Source organism: Ahaetulla prasina, chromosome 3 (assembly GCF_028640845.1).
Source record: "Ahaetulla prasina isolate Xishuangbanna chromosome 3, ASM2864084v1, whole genome shotgun sequence".
Lineage (NCBI taxonomy): Eukaryota > Metazoa > Chordata > Lepidosauria > Squamata > Colubridae > Ahaetulla > Ahaetulla prasina.
Window position 1 is genome coordinate 79416360 of NC_080541.1, and position 14795 is coordinate 79431154.

General features: G+C 39.8%; 1 protein-coding gene across 2 annotated transcripts in view; it reads left to right on the forward strand.

The window, feature by feature from the left end:
- The window catches only part of NEDD9 (neural precursor cell expressed, developmentally down-regulated 9), a 77751-nt gene extending 67686 nt beyond the window's left edge, over positions 1-10065 (forward strand). Inside the window, exons 3-7 of one of the 2 annotated variants that reach the window (XM_058175515.1) lie at positions 133-234; positions 2795-2896; positions 4611-5804; positions 7247-7336; positions 9042-10065. In XM_058175515.1, coding sequence (XP_058031498.1) covers positions 133-234; positions 2795-2896; positions 4611-5804; positions 7247-7336; positions 9042-9551 — 1998 coding nt within the window. In that variant the 3' untranslated portion in view covers positions 9552-10065. The remainder of the gene's footprint in view (positions 1-132; positions 235-2794; positions 2897-4610; positions 5805-7246; positions 7337-9041) is intronic. The other variant, XM_058175516.1, reaches the window with a different exon arrangement.
- The last annotated feature ends 4730 nt before the right edge of the window (positions 10066-14795 follow it).

Below are 14795 nucleotides of genomic sequence, written 5' to 3' on the forward strand. Positions count from 1 at the left end.
CTAGTTGGATGTGTATATTTTTTCTATCCAAAATAAGGATGGTTAAGTTTCTCACTAATAAGACCACCAGATAAAATGCATCCACAAATGCTCACTATTTATACTTTTCTGTATTTCTCTTTTAACCTTCAGGTGGTCACTCCGGTCAGGTCAGGACAAGGTTATGTTTACGAGTTTCCTACCAAATACCAGAAGGATACCTACGATATCCCACCAGTTCGTCCTCTTCAAGGGGTAGGTAATAATCAGCTCTGAAATTAAGCTGCCACCAAGGTCTTGACATTGTTTCTATTCCCTTTGCGCATATCTCATTTTCACATTCTAAATTAAACATGTGACTTGCTTTCTTTTTAATCTTGACAAGATGTAAAGATATCTTTACTCTCTAGATAGCCAGAATATTTTACAAATACACTGTAAATTGGGAAGCAGAAAAGAAGAAAACCCATCTCTCTTTTGTAAGAGAGACAGTTAATTTATCTGATCATGAAAAATATGTGAAGACCCTAAATATTCTCCATTGTGTATATTTTTTTTCTTCTAAATTCTGAAACCATTTTTCCCAGGAACATTTACAATAAATAGAGCTGGTATTAGTGCAACATCAATTCATTACAGTAAAACTGTGACTTGAGAGATCATTTATAGGGACAGAGAGAATGGACAAATGTTCATTAAATCCACATTTGTGTTGTTTGCACAATGATGTCATTTGCGGTTAAATCTTCTACATAAACTCACTTTAACAGAAACTTGACAGACATTAGTCTGTTAAACAGGGGTTGAATGCAAACCATTACATGTGTCCATGACATCCAAAATCACTGGCATCTATTAAACTGAGGTTTTACCCTAACAGGATGTACTGTATCTGAGAACCAGTCTTGATTTTTTTAATTTATCTGAGTTAAAATGCCTACTAAGCTAACTAAGGGTCTCCAACCTTGGCAACTTTAAGCTTGGCGGACTTCAACTCCCAGAATTCCTGGCTGGGGGGTTCTGGGAGTTGTAGTCCGCCAGGCTTAAAGTTGCCAAGGTTGGAGTCCCTTGAACTAGACAGTTTCATTTTATTCATGATCACATGCTACAACGAGATTTGGGCAAGCCCTGATGAAATCTGGAATCTACTTCATTGAAATAAACATATTGCAATGGGACTGAGACATTAGTCACAGAGAAGGGAACATGCTACAAGAATAATATGCAAAATACCTGTGGATTGCTGTCATGGTAAAGAGGTCTCAGAGTGGCCAGGCCTATTTTTCTTTCCTTAAGGATTCCGTGGTTTCTGGCTTTATTAGTACTGCAATCCACAAAACATGAAATTGGTTCTATTTTGGCATTATTGGAGCTTTTCTTTCAGGGATACATAAATAGCGCGCGCGCACACATACACACGCACATCCTTATAAAATCTTTCTAGCTCCACATCTAATATATAGTGGAGAATATTTTTGCTGGCGTTGGTGCAACAGAGTGAGGAGTGTGCTTGCACCTCATAAAAATTGTTGGGGATTAGACATCAATGTGAGGATTAAGCATGGTTACCATCAGCAGCTGCACTCGTATTTCAGTAAAGATGACAAGGGGGGGGCGGGGCTGAGATAAATCACAAGAATTAATACTTCAGAAGGCTCAAGGTCTTTTTTTGTTTTATTTTTTTTTAATTTGGGGGATCATCCTGAGCCCTAACTGCATATATGGCTTCAAATGTATGTCTTTATCTAGTTTCTTTCTTCTTGACAAGACATCACTATCAAGTGATTTGAACCAAAAAATAATTGACCTACCAAAGGCCTTTCACAGTATTTTATGGGATGAAAACAACTTAACTCTGCCTTTTTAACTTCTGTAGCTGAGAACCACAGTGTGCATTATGTTTTTTATATGTAAATCTTCCTTTTTCCGATTATTGTTCCAAGGTGGGGGAACAATACAGCATATTATGCTTCTTGCTGTACTGTATTCTCCCTCATCTTTGGTCATAAAAATAAACTGATCAGAGAACCAAGACTGTCTACAGCTCCCTGCTGAGCTGTCCAAGAAGCCTTAAATGACTAGTTGACTTCATTCGGTTCTTTTTTTTTTTTTTCCCCCGTCCCCTGAAAACCCCAAGCACTTCCAAGTCTTGATGGCAGTTAATCCCCTGATAATCAAAGGGGACTTTCACTCATCTGTTTCTGGTGTGTTTCTGTAAAAACATCAGAGGCAGAAAATCTGCCAGCAATAGACCACTGCCAAGATATTCTGCTGCTTGGGGTAAAGAACAAACAGATATTCTTCCCCCCGCCCCCCCTCCTCCTTCCTCCTCCATTTTACGTGCAGAAGTGAACTGGATGGACTTAAGTCCTAGGGAAGCCACAATACTCTTAAAGCACCTGAGAGGAGCAACCTCTTTTGAAAGGGCCAACGTGAGATATCCAGCACTCTTCCTGAGTTCATCCAGGAGATTCAGGAGGAACTCTCGAAAGCCACTTCTGTTCTATGAAGCAGTTGCCTCAGTGCGCCTAATCCTAGGGCTGAAACGAGCCCCTTTGGCTCATGAACCAAAAACTCATGAAGTTTTTGTTTTTCAGAAGTTCATGGAAGAGGAATAGGATGGTTGAGAGACCATAAACAAATTTTGTTTGTTGTCAGGAGACATTGGACAGACATTCATGGCTATTGGCTGGAGCAGCTTTAGTTATCCTACCGAGACATGCCATTTGCCAAGGAATCAATTAGAGAGCCCAAACTGATTTCATCAAGGCTGAAGATGTTTTTCTTTTGCGTAATGCATTGTTTCTCTACTTAGATCTACGATGTCCCCCCTGGATCAGTTAAAAGTCCTCCACAAGCAGCTCAAATGAGTGATATGAAATCTCAAGGGATCTATGACGTTCCTCCCACTAAAGGGGTAAGTTTATTGAAGTTCCATTTCAAGCAAACGTGTAATTTCATGCTGGATTGAAGACATGTTTAAACAAAAAGTATATTTTGCATTGAAGAGAAGACGGGAAGAAATAGCAGAGTGCTTTGAACTCCCGGGCCTGTTAACATTCCCCCTCAAGCTTTATAGCCCATTTATTTTTTGTTTGGTTTCTTTTTTTATAACTGTTATAAAGGTATACTGCCGAGCATAATTATTATCCTTATGTAAGATATTATTGTAATTAGTGTTGTTGTTTTTTAAAAAAAAACCCTGTACGCATGCAGTGGACTGATTGTATCTTTGTGCTTATCTAAGGGGAATTCAACAACTATGAAGAAGATACAGTCTTTTGTGAGGCTCTGCCAGCACAAATCTCTATGTTAGGTTAATATCAGAGTGCACATCGATTGTGCAGTCAGTTTGTCTGGACTTCATTCCTGTGATACAATGACTGGATTCACGCATCATGTGAACCCTTAATATTGCTCCTTTGGTTTAGCATGTGGCGATCAATCCAGTTGGTTCCACATGCTCCAGTCAAGGAAATAGACGGGCTTTGACCGTTCCCCCAATCTGTAAGGGCTGTTGTAGTCTGTGCACACCAAATCAATTCACATTAAAAGTTGATCAACTGTTTTGCTGCTCCAGGAGACAATACAATAATAATAAATTTACTAGCTTTTCTCTCTGGTAGTGGAGCAAAAGATTTTCACTGGCGGGAATATTTTCCTCATCCCGGCCCTTGGATTTTTTCTCCTCCTCCTGGGTTGAACATTGAAGGACATTGTTCCTCCATTGTTGCTGATCTGAAGTAATTTTGCTATATTGCTAGGGAGCAGCTTTAAACACACACACTTAGCTACAAAGCAGCAAAACAGCAAGAGAAAAGACAGGGCACCGAGTATCTGGAGGGAGTTCTCAACAGCTACAGTGTGGAGAGGTGAGGATTCTCAAGGAGTGCTACACAACAGCATGCAAAGGAATTTTGATGATTTAGGGGCCAGGTGGAATGGGTTTATAGTCAGTGGCTATGAGGCTGATGTGTAAACTGGATCAATTTGTAATAGTCTTTATACAGGCTATGTCTTAGTATCCTTGAGGTATAAGTTGTAGGGTGAGGTTGTCATTTTGTGTCAAGTATCCACTGTAAATTTGAAGTTCGTTGGGCTCGTCTATTTGAGCGTGACAGATTGAAGCTCAAAAACACACGTTTCCAGCTGCTCGTATTTCATAATGTTCAGGTTAACTGTGCTGTAGGAAAACTATCTAAATAATTGCTTTCTGGGCCAATATTAACTTTCACTGGGCACTTTCTGGGATTTTTTTCTGGGATTTGACCCTATTCAGCCCGAGAGTGCTCTTCCACCAAGTAACTCTGCTTATTGTCCATGTAAATGGTAATCATATACATTTGATAATTTGATGTCATGAAGAGCCGTGGTGGCGCAGTGGTTAGAATGCAGTATTGCAGGCTAATTCTGCTGGCTGCCAGCAGTTCGATCCTCACCAGCTCAAGGCTGACTCAGCCTTCCATCCTTCTGATGTCAGTAAAACGAGGAGCCAGATTGTTGCGGACAGTATGCCGACTCTGTAAACCGCTTAGAGAGGGCTGTAAAGCACTATGAAGCGCTATATAAGTCTTTAGTGCTATTGCTATTACTTTTAGCATAGTAACTTAAGTTTGCCTGTTACGTTCCAGATCTGTACCAATCCCTCTTCCTCATTCAGAGATGAGATGGATGCTAGAGAAGGAATCCCTGATTTGGCTGCTGGCATAAAGCATGAAGCGAGCTCAGAAGGGGTATATGATGTCCCACCTCCCATAGCCAAGGCAGCCATCCCTTCTGAACTGACACCACACCAACAAGGCCTCTATGATGTTCCAGTGAGCCACCAAACTCACTTTGTTGGACAGCAAATAGTTCCCCAGGCAGATATTTATGACACCCCTCGTGGGATTCCCTTTCCTGGACAGCATCTAACATTTGGTGAAAGTCTGAATCCAGATGGAAAAGAAGGAATATATGACGTCCCTCCACAGGTCACACAGGACACTAAAAGGCTACAGGATATTACCGATGGGATAAACCGATTGTCTTTTTCAAGTACAGGGAGCACCCGGAGTAACATGTCCACATCTTCCACGACATCAAAGGAGTCTTCTTTTTCAGCTAGTCCTTCTCATGACAGAAGGATAATACTGGATCCTGACTCAGCCATTGAGAGACTTTATTGGAATCAGAACACAGTAGAAAATGCTGTCTCCAGTTTGATGGCCTTCGTCAATCCTGACTGGCGATCGTACGAGAACATGGAAAAACATATCAACAAGATACATACTGCAGTTGACAAAGTGGAACAGTCACTGGTCGACTACCTCCATTTCGCAAAGGGGGCAACTGCCAATGCTTCCTATCTGTCTGAACTTAGTCTCTACAATAAAATGAGGAGGGAGCTGCAGAGACTGGAAGATTCCTATCAGATTTTGACCCAGACTAGCCACGACCTTAGTAATTGCAGCTGGTCCTTGAATGTCCTAGCGGCCAACAAGCCTCAGAACAAATGTGATGACCTGGATCGTTTCGTGATGGTGGCAAGGACGATCCCAGATGATGCCAAACAACTGACCACCAGCATCAGTGTCAATGCTGAGGTGCTCTTCAAACAAGGACCTTGCAGCTCCTATATAAAAAACGCATCGGAGGGCATGAACCCTGCTGCTGATTATGTGTATGATAATCCCCAGGCTCTAACATTGCACCCTGGAGATAAAAACCAGGACCACTGCACTTCTCTATCACCACTCCTTTCTAAAAACCAGCCTTACCAATGCAACAGCAATAATAGCTTAGAAAAGAGCTGGATGGATGATTACGATTATGTGCACTTGCAGGTGAGTCCCACCTATCTTTTCCAGAAGTTTCAGGCTTCTGGGGTGTTTATAAGCAGGGCCTGAAGTCAGCAGTCCTTCCTTGTTGTTGCTTTCCTTTTACCTGTAGCAGATAATATCCATCTTCTCCTGTCCTTTCAAACTATGCCTGAAGTGGTTATAGACACACCATTTAGAAGCAAGTCAGTTGCTTTTCACCTATACTTCCTTGTTTCCTTGTTTCATTCAATCATGAATCCCCCAAACCTGATTGATAGGTGAGGAACAAAAATGTCTTTCTATGTTGAGATATATGATAGTTCAGGATATTTTATCTCTGATTAGATATCAGAATAACAGTTAGATGAGAAGAGGGAGTCGGGCTGTTCTCCAAAGCATCTGAGGGTAGAACAAGAAACAATGGGTGGAAACTGATCAAAGAAAGAAGCAACTTAGAACTAAGGGGAAATTTCCTGACAGTTAGAACAATTAATAAGTGGAACGACTTGCCTTCAGAAGTTGTGAATGCTCCAACACTGGAAATTTTTAAGAAAATGTTGGATAACCATCTGACTGAGATGGTGTAGGGTTTCCTGCCTGGGCAGGGGGTTGGACTAGAATGCCTCCAAGGTCCCTTCCAACTCTGATGTTATGTTATGTTATGTTATGTTATGTTATGTTATGAGACCTTGAAGGTCTTCTAATCCAACCCCCTGCTCAGGCAGGAAACCCTATGCATTTCACACAAATAGTTGTCCAATCTCTTCTGAAAAAACTTCCAGTATTGGAGCATTCACAACTTCTGGAAGCAAGTCGTTCCACTCATTAATTGTTCTAACTGTCAGGAAATTTCTCCTTAGTTCTAGGTTGCTTCTCTCCTTGGTTAGTTTTCATGCATTGCTTCTTGTCCTGCCTTCAGGAGCCTCTTCTTTATGGCAACCTTTTAGATTTTGGAACATATCTAAGATCTGTGTTATGGATCTGCCGTCTCTTTCATTTTTTAGCCAGTGAGTAATTATTGTCTTTCCCTACTCCATTCTCCCTACTTGTTCAGCAGAGAATGGAAATTATCTACCAAGGTGCCCCAGTCAGATTGTGGGTTCCAAACATATGTCCTAACCAGCCATTTTCTCTCTCTTGCTGAAATGTTATTAAGCAGTACAAGATGCAGCTGGACCATCATCAGGTTAATAAAAATAAAAATGAAAAAGCTCCAGCCATATCACAGAATGCACAAAACCCTTTAGTGCGTCCCCTGCCATTTCCCAGGTTGTGCAATTCCTGTTTATTAAGATGATATCTATGAAAACTATAAGTTCTCATTTATTTTTTCCTCACTACCAATTAAAAACCCAAGTGTAAACACAATAAAATACCTGCTGTTTAATAAACTAGTTAACGGCCATGTGAAGAGGTATTCGTTTGTGTGATGGGACATTTTTGTATCTCAATTTTTTTCTGATTAGGGGAAGGAAGAGTTTGAAAGGCAACAGAAAGAGTTGCTGGAAAAAGAAAACATTGTTAAGCAGAACAAGACACAGCTGGAGCATCATCAGGTAAAGAGCCCTACAGGTAGCACCCAAACAATCAGGAAGGCAAAATAGAAAGACAAGGACCCTGGGATTCAGGGAGGTAGAAATGTTGTCCTAAAAGAACACTTGCATCAACAGAGGCTTTAAAAAAAAATTGTGTTGCCCAGTGTCAGTTAAACAGTGAGATGGTTGGCAAATAAATTTAATAACTAACTAACTAAATAATAATAATAATCAGTCAGTGATATTTGTGATGCATTTTTGAATGTTCAGTCGACCGAGATTCATGTTTAATGAATAAAGTAAATAATAATTATTATTAATAATAATAATTAAGAAGATATTTGCTTGATACCTAGGATGCTGGCAACAACCCATATCAACCATCAGAGCCAGTCAATGATATTTGTGATACATTTTTAAATGTTCAGTTGACTGAGTTTCATGTTTAATGAATAAAAGTTAATAATAATAATAATAATAATAATAATAATAATAATAATAATAATAATAATAATAATAATAATAATAATAATAGAAAGCAACCTCTGCAAGTATATATTTACTTACTAAGAGATAAAGGATAAGTATATTACATGTGATAACTATAATTCCTGGCTACATTTTCTCTGCTTCAGAATTTTAAATTTGGGGTTTATTAATATTTTAAAATTTTAAAATCTAAATTTTAATTTATCGGCCTTTATAATTTGCTTTGTTTTAAATGTTGTTTTAATTGTATATATTTTGTTTTATCGCTGGCTGTACACCGCCCTGAGTCCTTCGGGAGAAGGGCGGTATAAAAATTTAATAAATAAATAAATAAATAACAGAATCAATATACATGGAGTTGGAAAAGTCCAAGTTTTTTCCCCACTCCTAAAGGAACCATGTTTGAGAAAAATATGCATGGTGGAGAAGAACAATTTTTTAAAGCCTCCATTGATTGCAAGTGATCTTCTCCAGAACACTATAAGCTATAGGAAGTTCAAATAATCAGTTTACTCTTGGACTCCTCACCCACAGTAGCTTTGTGTCATCTTTTCCCAAATGCCACTCAACAGTTATGTTTCTCCAGTTTGTGTTTCTCCAGTTTTCTCTGGATGATTAGGGAACACCCATTGGGGATGTCTATGTGATGGCTTAAAAAACAAACATCCCCAATAGTTGTCCCAAAGGTTCTTTTTCAAAAGGAAACTGGACTTTCTGTTTTTCCTTTGAAGATGTTTCACTTCTCATCCAAGAAGCTTCTTCAGCACTGACTGGATGGTGGGGAGTGGAAGGATTTATATTCCTTGCAGACAGATGGTCATTTGAAGAATGCTTCCATTCCCCATCATCCAGCCAGAGCTGAAGAAGCTTCTTGAATAAGAAGTGAAACGTCTTCAAAGAAAAAACAGAAAGTCCAGTTGCCTCTTGAAAAAAGAACCTTTGGGACACCCATTGAGGATGTTTGTTTTTTAAGTCATCACAATCACGATGAATTTAGATTATTGTTGCTCATTGATATATTCCTAAATCTGTGTTCCTTGCATATGACAGTCCACAGACTTGTAACAAAAAGATAATAATAATCAACAATTAAGAAATGTTTTATACTTCTTCCCATCTTGGGATTCTCCACTGTAGCCTACTGATCCTAGGTTGAACTTGCCAGGTCAAGTACCCAAGTAAGGGTACCAAGCACTGATAGAACTACATGGTGTTGACTTTCCTATTTGCCTTTCAGTTGAATCAGTTCCAGCGATTGGAACAAGAAATCACAAAGCCAGTAGAAAATGACATCTCAAAGTGGAAGTCACCGCAAAGTCTTCACCCAACAAAGAACTTGGTAGCCACTCAAGAGAGGCAGCTTCTTTTGTTTTATTCAGAACAATGTGAAACTCATTTCAATTCCCTCCTGAACGCCATTGATGCCTTCTTCAGCTGCATCAGTGCTGCGCAGCCCCCAAGGATCTTTGTCGCTCATAGCAAGTTTGTCATCTTAAGTGCTCATAAACTGGTCTTCATTGGGGATACCCTGACTAGGCAGTTGACAACTCAGGAAATGCGCAACAGCATCATGAATTCCAGCAACCAGCTGTGCGACTTGCTCAAAAGCATCGTTATGTCAACCAAGGTGGCTGCCTTGAATTATCCTAGCACATCCACTTTGCAAGATATGGTGGACCGTGTGACGGATCTTTCCCATTACGCACAGTTGTTTAAGTGTTCTTTGGCTCACATGGCGTCTTACTGAGATGCGCAAGATGGACTCAGACCAACAAGGAACTGGAACGTGTCTTCTATAATATGTACAGATTTTAAACTTGGATCATGTATTTTTTTTTTCTGTAGATGTTTTTATATGGAAATTTTAAAATTCATTTTATGGATTAGAAATGACAAAAATTTTCAGCAATCTCAGTTTATTGGTTTCGATATACATTTATAAATATTAAATGCATTCTCATATATGTATATGTGGGGACATTTCATAGAATCTATTATGTCAGCACCTTAACAAAAGCATCCGTCAGTTCTGTGATGTATATAGGGGCTTAATTTTAGGATACCAATTAACCTGATGCTACTTTTCCCTTTTGGGGTCTACAATGTATATTTTATTTTAGCTTAATTATGTCATGTAGACAATGTTGTAAAGGCTATGGCAACTCTTAAAGTAAATATTGTTTTACATCCAAAGGAAAGATTCCAACAAACCCTGTCTGGAATAATTGTTAGTAAATAAACTATACCTCCTTTAACACTAATGCTCTGCAAATTTTATTTGGAAATGAAAGCATGTATATTTCCACGCATTTCATTTCAAAAGGAGACATGCTCAGAATGACTGTCTTAATTTTAGATTCTGGAGACTGCCATTTTGAAAGACATAAATTGTACACTTCACAAGAGTAAGGGCCAGTAATTTGGACCTCAAAAATTGGAGCTGCCTTTGGATTAAAGCGAAGGCACACCTAATGCTAATCCTTTCTTGTCAAGGTTATTCCAATTTTCAGCAGTCCAGATCTGGTTACCTTACAAAAATACTGGTTCCCCTTTTGTGAAGATCTGATAATGTTCAGAGTCAGAATTCACCCTGAGTTGAGTTCAAGCAACAAGGAACCAGATAATACAGGGTGAAAAGTATACTTGAAAAGGTCAAACGATGGAGCTACAAACCACAATCGGCGATTAGATATTTTTCTCTTCCAGGAAGACAATAGATACGATTCAGTTGAAAAGTGCTTGATCTGTAGCATCTGCACTTACTATCTGTGAGGTGGAGAAACTGAAAAAAACTACTGTTAAACACCGTGGGGCACAGCTTTCATCAAACAGTCAGCCCTGAGTCTGATAGATCATTGTCTAATTGTGCAAGCAAGGCAAACTTATACCACAAATTTGTGAATAAGGCAGCAGTTGCAGGCTCTCTGGGTAACAAGGGAAAAAAATCAATATGAATCTTGTTAAGTATTTACAGTTGATTAACATTTATACATTTCTCAATTCCTTGCATGATGGCTTACAGGTCCTTCATCAATGTTCTGCGTTAATGGTGCTAAAACAGGGGTGTCAAACTCGCGTCATTACGGCAGTGTCATGTGACGTATCAGGACTTTTTCCCCCTTCGCTAAACCAGGCGTGGGCTTGGCCAGCGCGTGACGCATCCGGCCTGTGGGCCGCGAGTTAAGACAGCCCTGTGCTACCACAACCGCCTCCTGTTTCAGAGTTTTTCCTTTAACAATGACAATTGCTGCCACTCCGTAGAATTAGGGTAACTTTAAAGTCTGCAGCAGCAAGGATTAAAGGACCAGTGTGCTAGCAATGCTCAGTCATGTTTAAAGTTTAATGTTGTTTCTGTTTCTGTGTTGCTCTGTGATCATTTGAGCTAAGCGAACTCTTGCACGCTGCTTATGCAGCAGGTTGCTGCTAACTAAATGTTGCCTACAACCTTGTGATCACTTGTCAACTTAAATAAACTACAGGTCTTTTCTGTACACAACAGCATGTTTTTTTTTTGTAGTCTGGGTCTTTGTAGTCAGTATATTTATTTGTCAGATAATGCTTTACGGTACAATCCTATCTATGCCTGTTGAATCACATCTAGTGGCTGCCAGTTGCAGCCAAGAGATTCCTGCTGTTCTCTTCCATATTAATTTCTACAACTGCCTTGATCTAAGATTGGCCAACAAAGCATGGTGAGGAGTACTTTTCATTGCTGCTTTCCAGTTATTGCACATCACTCTTTGTAAGGGTTACAATTGTTACTTGTTTCGAGTTTGTTAGGTTAGTACCCAACATCTTACATAGATAACTCATGTTATCTCTGTAAGAACCTAGTAGGGTAGGTTGAGCTGAAAAAGTCTTACTGGCCCATTTACACAACACTATACATAAACAGGCAGCAAACCTCACACACTTAAGATGTGTGCCGTGGTAGTGCAGTGGTTAGAATGCAGTATTGCAGGCTAATTTTGCTTACTGCCAGCAGTTCTATCCTCACTGGCTCAAGGTTGACTCAGTCTTTCATCCTTCCGAGGTCGGTAAAATGAGGAGACAGATAGTTGGGGGCAATATGCTGACTCTGTAAACCGCTTAGCAAGAGCAATAAAGTACCATGAAGCGGTATCTAAATCTAAGTGCTATTGCTATTGTTAAGTGATGCAACAGAGAGCACCAAAAACTTTTCACCCAGTTAAGTTGCTTGGCTGGGAATTGACAATTTTTATACACGGTAATATTGAGAAAAGGACAATTTTGTTCATTTATTAAATTTGTTTGCTGCCTATCTCACCAAAAGGTGACTCTGGGCAACTTACAATGTTAGAAAAAATGAAACAATACAGAAACATGTACATAATAAAAATAAAATACTATATAAATACAAATTAACAATAGATAACAGTAAAGTAAAATAAGCATATTCATTCAAATTTATTAGTTATTTACTGCATTGTACAAGTTCCAGCTGTATCTATTGAGAGCCATCCCAAATACCCTGTTTTCCCCAAAATAAGACATCTTCTGATCGGGCTTTTGAGTGCATGGCAATAAGGCCAAGCGCTTATTTCAGGGTTCAAAAAAATATAAGACAGGGTCTTATTTTTGGGGAAACACGGTAGCTGAACTGAGACTTGTATTGTGTATCGGCTTATTTTACCCACAGATACATACTGGTAGTCCTTGATTTATAACAGTTCTTTTAGTGACCGTTCAAAGTTATAACAGCACTGAAAAAAGTGACTTATGACCATTTTTCAGACTTATGACTGTTACAGCATCTCCATGGTCATGTGATCAAGATTCATATGCTTGGCAACTGGTTCATATTTATGACAGTTGCAGTGTCCTGGGAACATATGATCACCTTTTGTGACCTTCTGACAAACAAAGGGGAATTTAGATTCACCTAAGAACCATGCTACTAACTTAAGAAATGCAATGATTCACTTAACAAACAGTGGAAAGAAAAGTCGTAAAATATGGCAAACTCATTTAACAAAGGTTTCACTTAGCAACATAAATTTTGGGCTCAATTGTGGTCGTAACTCAAGGACTACCTGTATATGCACCATCTGAAACTTGGAAATAAAATAAAATAAAACTTTAAAAAGAACAGCAGGCATTTTTGAGGGGAGGGGAGTAATATATTGGTAATACAATATATTGCGTAACATTTTAAGTTTTTTTGGATGCCACAGTTACTTCCTCAGCCTTAGGAAGCTCCTATTAATGCTAATGGGGGTTCCCTAGGAAAAATTCCAAGCCTTAAAGGTTCATTTGGCACACGCACAATCTTAAACTCATTTTGCAAATAGACTACAAAATGTATGTCATTTATTTTGCTATCTCATATAATGAGATGGTTTTATAACACTAAGACGTATTCCACAAAGTATGTCTGGAATAATAGTTTTCTGAAATGTAAATAAATGACCCAATTCAGCAAAACCCTAATTTCAAAGTTCGCTGTTGAAACCGAGACGGTCTTAAGCATGATTTTGAATGTCAGTTTCAAGGCCTTCGTCGCATTCCAGGGCTAGATGAATGTTTTACTGGAAGTCTTGAATGAACGTATGACTTTCCATTCCATCTTCGGTACCAATTATCTGTGATCACTTGAACGGAACAAGAAAACATTGCTTACATATCACTAGTTTGTAGCTGACAGCACACACAAAGCTGCTACATTCTTGCTAGCTGGTTGATTGGGTAGCTGGCTTATGTGATATATTCCAATCACAACCGGTTCTGAGCAGCTTATTATCCCTTGTGTTCCATTAAATGCAGTTTAAAATGCACCTGCAAATCAAACAAATAATTCACAATTCTTGCCCTGGACAATAAACAGACTTGATTCCAATAGATTCCTTATTGCAAGCTCTGGAATAATGAAAGATCAAAGTATTTATGTGAACTCACTAAAAAAGAGACTCCACTGGGAAACCACAGCTTGCAATATGCCAGGCAGAAGCATTTCACAAACTCTTTCTCAAGGTCTATAGAAAAGAGGGGCTTGAATGGCATTTTAAAGGTCCGGTAAGATTGAGGTTGTATGGCTGTCAGGAAAAATGCTACTCTAAAGTCCTGAAAGTCCCCAAGTGAAGAGGTCTGAAGCAGTGGTGGGATTCAAATTTTTTTACTACCGGTTCTGTGGGCGTGGCTTGGTGGGTATAGCAGGGGAAAGATACTGTAAAATCTCCATTCCCACCCCACTCCAGGGGAAGGATACTGCAAAATCTCCATGCCCACCCCACTCCAGGGGAAGGATACTGTAAAATCTCCATGCCCACCCCACTCCAGGGGAAGGATACTGCAAAATCTCCATGCCCACCCCACTCCAGGGGAAGGATACTGTAAAATCTCCATTCCCACCCCACTCCAGGGGAAGGATACTGCAAAATCTCCATGCCCACCCCACTCCAGGGGAAGGATACTGTAAAATCTCCATGCCCACCCCACTCCTGGGGGAAGGTTACTGCAAAATCTCCATTCCCTCCTCACTCCTGGGGGAAGGATACTGTAAAATCTCCATTCCCTCCTCACTCCTGGGGGAAGGGTACTGTAAAATCTCCATGCCCAACCCATTCCTGGGGGAAGGTTACTGCAAAATCCCCATTCCCTCCCCACCCCACTAACTTGCTTTCCAGCTCCGTTCTCCTGTGCAGGGCAACAAAAGAAGACCCAGCACATTAGACCCAGCAGACCGAGCTGGGACTCGGGAGGCAGCGAATAGATGGGGATGGGGCCAGTCAGAGGTGGTATTTGGCGGTTCTCTGAACTACTCAAAATTTCCGCTATCAGTTCTCCAGAACTGGTCAGAACCTGCTGAATACCACCTCTGGTCTGAAGGCAACTTCTTCTATCCGATCTTAACAGGCAAGAGCAACTTAAAGAAGGCAGACCTGAAGAAAGTCATGCACGACTTTAAAGATGACAACTAGAACATCCAATTACACAAGGATGCAAACATATCTAGTAGAGCTTTGGGGGGCAG